Below are 7,190 nucleotides of genomic sequence, written 5' to 3' on the forward strand. Positions count from 1 at the left end.
ATTCTAAATATGGGCACCCTCCCTGTGGAGCATAAAGGAGTTCATTCGAATCATTCAGATGTTTATAGTAAGGTTTTACAAAGAAACTAATTTTGACTTTGACGAGATATATAGATATTGTCGCTACCAGGACAAAAGCTCTAATCTCTAACTTTTCAGGGAACCACTTTAGAAAAATGGAAGTAAATGAAGAAATAATTCATTCACATTGGGTTTGGAGTCTTTATATTGGTCTGTTCATAATGAATTTTTGGTGCTGTGTAAATAGCAGATGGAATGCGCAAATTGTGTCAAGACGCAGAGATTGAAGTTTTGTCCTGACAGCATTTAATCCATTCGCCCCAAACTGACCTCGAGAGCCTCGCTGTTCTGAACTTTCCATTTATGAAAAGCTGCTCATGAGGAAATACTCAACAACTGAAATGTACATCAGTCGATACAGTAGCCATTGTCGAGTTTTACCACAGTATTTGCATCAAATTATTATTATTATTATTATTATCATTTATTTTTGTACAACCATGTTAATTGTATAGAAATAAAGCTGTTTTTTTATGAATAATGAGTGATGAGTCTCTGTCTTTTTCTGCCTCAAATAAACTACTATAAACAGATATGAAGAAAAATATAATATGTATAATATTATTTATTTATATAAATTATATCTGACATTAATTAGGAATCTAAATATAACTTTTAATTTACAGTGTGTCAGTTTTAGTGGTGAATTTACAGACTGCACCCAACTACCCCTCCCTCAACCCTCCCTTTCCAAATTTGTGGAAGAATCTACAGTGGCAGAACCTAAAGATTCATATTTTCACTTCTTCACGATGAGGATCCCCCCGCCCTTGTGTTTTGTGTGAGCGAGTAAATGAGTGAGTGTGTGGTTCAGCTACAGGGGAGGTTCGATTCCCGCTCCGGGTGAGGAGTTGGTGTGTTCTCCCTGTGTCTGCGTGGGTTTCCTCCGGGTGCTCCGGTTTCCTCCCACAGTCCAAAAACACACGTTGGTAGGTGGATTGGCGACTCAGAAGTGTCCGTAGGTGTGTGTGAATATGTGTGTGTATGAGTGTGAGTGTGTGAGTATGTGTGTGAGTGTGTGAGTATGTGTGTGTGTGTTGCCCTGTGAAGGACTGGCGCCCCCTCCAGGGTGTATTCCCACCTTGCGCCCAATGATTCCAGGTAGGCTCTGGACCCACCGTGACCCTGAACTGGATAAGCAGTTACAGACACTGAATGAAAGTGTGTGATTGAGCATTTAAATGCGTGAGTGGGGGATTAAGTGGGTGGTGAGTGTGTAAATGTATGGGTATGTGAGCGAGTAACTGAGTGAGTGAGTGAGTGAGTGAGTCTCACACCAACAACACACACACTGTTCCATCTCTGTATATGATTATAGGTGATTACTAGTTGGTGCCTCTGCTGCAACTCTACAGATGTTTCTATTGGAAACAGCTGCAGGTGGAAAATGAGCTCTGCTGTTTCTCTCTGTGTTGATAAACACTATCAAACACAGCAGCTCAGGTTAGACACCGAAACATCGTTTAACAGCAGAGAAATCAATCAACACTGAAAAGAGAGGATGCTCCAGACTCATGTCTTTCATTTCTGAAGACCTGCTGGACGAGTAGATGTCTATATGCTGATGTGTGACCCCAATTTAAATTGTCTGCTCTGAGATGAAGAGCTCTTTTCTAATGTATGTACCTGTAATTTATGTCTTCATCTGTATCTGTATTCTTTATTAAGGGCAGCTTCCTTATGTTTGAATCATGTTTCATGGTCAACCAAGCACTTATGCTAATGACCACAGACGGACACACTCAACCTGACCTCCATGATCTAATAATCCACTCCAGAATTGGTCCAGTTTAAGTTTTTATTCGATCAAAAGTTGTCCAGTGCATGAACCATCATTGACCTTTGTAAATCATACGAGTCAAGCTATGGATTAACCCATTGTACAATGCTGCCACCTGCTGGTCAGTGTAAGCAGAGACACTAGCTGCTTAATAAGTAGACACTGATCAGCCATAACATCATACACGCCTATTACAAAATATAATACATATGTAGCCCCTCTCACCCTGTTGTCAGCTATTATTTGGATCATTCTCAATCCAGCAGTGACATTATGGGGTTTATAAACTCCAGCAGCACTACTGTGTCTGATCCACTCATACCATCACAACACACACTAACACACCACCACCACGTCAGTGTCACTGCAGCGCTGAGAATAATCCGCCACCAGTCATACCTGCTCTGTGAGGGTCCTGATCATTGAAGAACAGGATGAAAGGAGCTACTACTGCCTGTAACTGCAGAACTGCAAAGAGAATGGACAGTGTGTTTAAAAACAAGGGAGTGTCTTTAAAGTTATGGCTGATTTGTGAATACGGTGAAGTCACTGTCAATCTAATCTAAGCTAATGTTGTGCTGCCCCCTTCTGGCCAATCCAGTGAAAATCCCATATAAAAGTGACCAGTGAAGAGTGGTCAGGGGCCTCTACTTCTCTGGGTCAGTGTAATGAAAAGTTAAAGAATACAGAACAACAATCACCAGCAACAATCCTTTCATTTTTAATTTCAATACAGTACAATGCAGTACACCATTTACATCATTTAAATATCGACTCATTTAAATATTACCCAGCATGCAAGGCCAACGTACAGCAACAAGTAGCATCTTCATAAATAAACCTTTAAACGTTCACATTTGGCGAATATAAAAACAGCAGACGTAGAATGTCTTGCGCAATTGAAAATGTAGCTCTGTGCAAAAGTCAGAGACCACATTTCCTGCCTTTAAGTTCCAGTCAAAATGTTCAGGTGTTTTCCAAGAGATTAATAATCCCACTTCAATAAGGAATGAGAAAATTCAGCAACAACATGATACAGGGGAAATGGGACCTAATGTCTTCAACAAAACTGTCATTATCTGATGAAAACCTACAGTGTGGTGTGTGTTCTCTCTGTGTCTGTGTGGGTTTCCTCCCACAGTCCGAATACATGTTGGTAGGTGGAGTAGGTGTGAGTGTGTGTGTGACTGGGTGAGTGTGTGATGCTCTGTTCAGGGTGTGTTGCTGCCTTTACGCCCAGTGACACTAGGTAAGGCTCTAAATCAGGATGAACTGCTTAAAGAAGATGAATGAATGAATGAATGTATAACTTATTACAAATATCAAAGATGGTCTCTGACTTATGCACAGTGCCATACTTCCTTCGGGATCCGCAGAAATGGATCGTTTGATACCAAAATAATGTCAATTCACAGAATTCACGTATTCAGAAATATCAACATGTACACGATAGGAACATGATTGCGATTCATGTTGACGTTTTGGGCCGAAGCGGTCAGTGTTTTATGCCAGTGAAAGGCAGCAGGACCCGGCATAAGAATGTGAAGAAATGAGTGGAGCAGTTTATTTTAAGAGTCACTCTATTCTACAGAGCAGTGGGAGTCAGGGGTCCGACAGTGTATACATTTTATAGCGGCCCAGTAACAAAACACCTTAGTTTACGTGATCTCCTTTTTGTTCTTGCCCTATCGTCCAATCCCAGGGCTTGTTACTGATAATGTCCATGTCAGCAGTAACATCACTCAGCAGTGGTCACTTTGTGACACGTCCAAAGCGGCAGAGCAGAGGGACAATTTGAGGCCGACATCACGACCACACACTAAAACAATGTCTCCCTATCATCTCTGTACAAGAGAAGTGGAGGGTGATGACACTCTTTAAAGGAGGAATGGATATAAATTATGTCTCATTTGTCTGGCTCCTGACCACTTGGAACCTCAGCTCTGTGGACATTCAGTAACCGAACGTCGAGCCCCCTGTTATGAATGAGCACTTTGTCTTTATTAAATCTAATAAATGTAACAGGGCATTAGAGTAAATACAATACATCCTTTTAAAGCAACACAAGGTAAGATTTGGTATTTTTGCTCCTGCTCCCGGGCTCCTCCTACTGTAATGCAGCTTTAAAACACTGTCCTGAATGTGGGACGGAGTGAGTTGTGAGGGATGCTTTCCTACCTTCCTCATGTTGTTACATAGTACAATTTCTCCAGTACTGAACTTGGTGTAAGAAACAACAGAGGCTCTACTCTCCCTATTACAGCTCAGTGGACCATCACAATTGTTTTATGGTACAAATACTACCACAGTCTATCTCAAGTGAGTTGCTTATAGTTGGTAAAAACCACTGACTGCACCTTTAACTCTGGCACTGGCCCTCAAAATAAAGTCTGAACCCAACTGTATCAGCCCATGCTCTTTTCCGAGAGGCAGGAGCTTGGCGTGCTGAAGGTGCAGGTGACCATCTCAGCTTTGTTTTCAGATGTGGGGGGTCGCATGCACCCCTCTATTTCAGATGCTAATTTTGGACAGGATGACGCTTCGCTCTCGAAGCCCAGAATTGGCTCCTGCTCCACACTGAAGGGGTGGAAGTTGTCCAAGGCGGTGTCAAAGTCCCAGGCCTGGCGGAGAGTCAGGTCCACGTACGCTTTGGAGTCCACGGTCTGTTTGATGCGTATGGAGGCGTAGCTGGTGTCGTTGCTGTGTGTGGACGACGGAGGCGAATGCTGACTGCCCACCCAGCCCAGCGTCTGCTCCTTCCTATCTCTCCTGCGGCCTACCGTCCGCTTCAGCCACTCGCAGCCTCTGGTGAACAGGCTCTTTCTGCACAGGATGTACACCCATGGGTCCAGGATGGGGTTGAAGGAAGCAAAGCGGATGGCCAGGAGGTCACTGCGGTAGTCCGGCTTCAGACCAGCAGCAATTTCAGCCGGACCGTAAATCTGATTCACAAAGATACGAACCTGCAGAGAGGAGATACCGAACAGTCAACATCTCGGGAGTAACATCTCGAGAGTTTACAGGTACCGGTAAAGTAACAGGTGGAGTAACAGAGGGAATAACAGATGGAGTATAATGTACAGTTGTATAATGTAGGATTACAGATATCTCACACGGTTATAGGGGTAATTGAATGAAAGATGGGGTAACAAATGAAGTTTCAGCAGGAGTAACAGATTAACAGAGGAAGACACAGGTGGAGTAATAGATGGTAATACAGGTGGAGTGATACAGGTTGAATACAGGTGGGATAAAACAGATGGGGTAATACAGGTGGAACAATATAGGTGTGTAAAACTGGTGGGGTAATACAAGTAAGATAATACAGGTGGAGAAATATAGGAGGGGTAATGCAGGTGGAGTAATACAGGTGGAGTAATACAAGTAGAGAAATACAGGTGGGATAAAACAGCTGTGGTAATACAGATAGAAAAATACAAGTGGGATAAAACGGGTAGAGAAATACAGGTGGAGTAATACAGGTGTGATAAAACAGGTGGGGTAATACAGGTGGAGAAATACAGGTGGAGTAATACAGGTGTGATAAAACAGGTGGGGTAATACAGGTGGAGAAATACAGGTGGGATAAAACAGGTGGGGTAATACAGGTGGAGAAATACAGGTGGGATAAAACAGGTGGGGTAATACAGGTGGAGTAATACAGTTGGAGTAATACAGGTGAAGAAATACAGGTGGGGAAATACAGGTGGAGAAATAAAGGTGGAGTAATACAGGTGGAGAAATAAAGTTGGAGTAATACAGGTGGAGAAATACAGGTGGAGAAATAAAGTTGGAGTAATACAGGTGGAGAAATACAGGTGGCATAAAACAGGTGGGTTAATACAAGTGGGGTAATACAGGTGGAATAAAACAGGTGGGGTAATGCAGGTGGAGATAGTCTAGACTCACCACCAGCGGAACGGAGCAGACGAGGAACACGATAGTCATGAGGATGAGAGTCCAGAACATGCGCATCTCTGCAGCGGACGCCACCGCAGGGAGCCCCGCGCGCGTCTCTCGGCTCATGCGCACGAGGGACCTGCACGCAGCACAGTTGCACGCGACGGTGACAGCGACGAGGGTCAGCATGACCCCCCCGTACAGGTAAGAGAATGCGGCTCCCGCGGTGTCCGTCGCGCGCCAGTCCAGGAAGCACCAGGTCCCCGGCGCGTGGCGCGCGTGCCTGCCGAATCCAAGGCTAGGGAGCGCGCAGAGCGCAACGTTGGCCACGTACACGACCACGAGGGCTGCGCGCGCCGTGCGGCCGTCCACGCGCCGCTGCGAGTAGAAGTAGGCGTGGTCTATGGCCACGTAGCGTTCCACGGCCATGGCGCAGAGCACGGAGACCCCCGCGGAGCCGAAGAACAGCATCGAGGAGGAGAAGAAGTGGCAAAGGCGCGCGCCCCCGGGCCAGCGGCCGGCTGCGTACGTGGCGATCACCACGGGGCTCGTGAAGCACGTCCCGAGCAGGTCGGTCACGGCCATGCCGCACACGAGCGTGTAAAAAGCCGTCTCTTTTTGCTCGCGCCGGCTCGCGCACAGGACCCCCGCCGCCACCACGTTGCCCAGCGCACCCGCCGCGAACATGCTGGCCGACGTCACCAGCGAGCGCACGTCCAGGCGCAGAGGACCGGAGCGCGAGGAGCCTCCGTCGTCGTTCAACAGCAGAAGAGAGTCGTTCATGGTGCTGAAAGACTACCTGTGCGCGCGCGGTTCAGGGCCGTGCACAGTGTGCGCGCTGCCTGCGTAAAAGCCGGTACGCGCACCTCATCTCCTGCGTTTCTGAAGTGCGAGGACACCCCACTCACAGCTGATATAGGTCCAAATTGTCCACGCCCCCATCCACTACATTCCACTCCGTCCTTCCTAACTGTGACGCCCACAGCGTTCCAATCCTTAATTGTGACGTCCGCTCGAGAGTGGCCGCCCTCCACTGTGACGTCAAGGCAGAGCCACGATAATCAGTCCACTGTGATGCCTTCAGCAACTGACCATTTTAAAATGACAACATGAGGATATACACAGATAAGCCCACCCCCGTTTTTAGACCACCCCCGTTTCAAGCACTTTGTAGTTCTACAATTACATTAAATTACAAAAAAAATTACAAAAACAAATGTTCCATTTGTTGCTCTGCATACTTTAGGTAGATTCCCTTTTGACACTGAGCATGGTGGTTTTAGGATCATGTGCAATGGGTTGGGGTTGACACTTATTATTATGGGGTTAGTATATAAGGTGTGTATGCTTTTATGATATGACTATTATGTAATTAACAGACAAATATGAACCACTCACTATTATTATTTTTGTATTACTTGTGGGTATA

General features: G+C 45.7%; 1 protein-coding gene across 1 annotated transcript; it reads right to left on the bottom strand.

Annotated features, from left to right (window-relative positions):
• Nucleotides 1-2,654: 2,654 nt before the first annotated feature.
• On the bottom strand, nt 2,655-6,632 carry LOC136678382 (prostaglandin E2 receptor EP4 subtype-like). The gene is made up of 2 exons (XM_066656434.1): nt 5,771-6,632; nt 2,655-4,824 (listed from the first exon to the last, which is right to left on the bottom strand). Exons 1-2 carry the CDS (start codon nt 6,542-6,544, stop codon nt 4,267-4,269), a joined length of 1,332 nt encoding a protein of 443 aa, XP_066512531.1. The 5' UTR covers nt 6,545-6,632; the 3' UTR covers nt 2,655-4,266.
• Nucleotides 6,633-7,190: the final 558 nt, after the last annotated feature.

Source organism: Hoplias malabaricus, chromosome Y (genome assembly GCF_029633855.1).
Source record: "Hoplias malabaricus isolate fHopMal1 chromosome Y, fHopMal1.hap1, whole genome shotgun sequence".
NCBI lineage: Eukaryota > Metazoa > Chordata > Actinopteri > Characiformes > Erythrinidae > Hoplias > Hoplias malabaricus.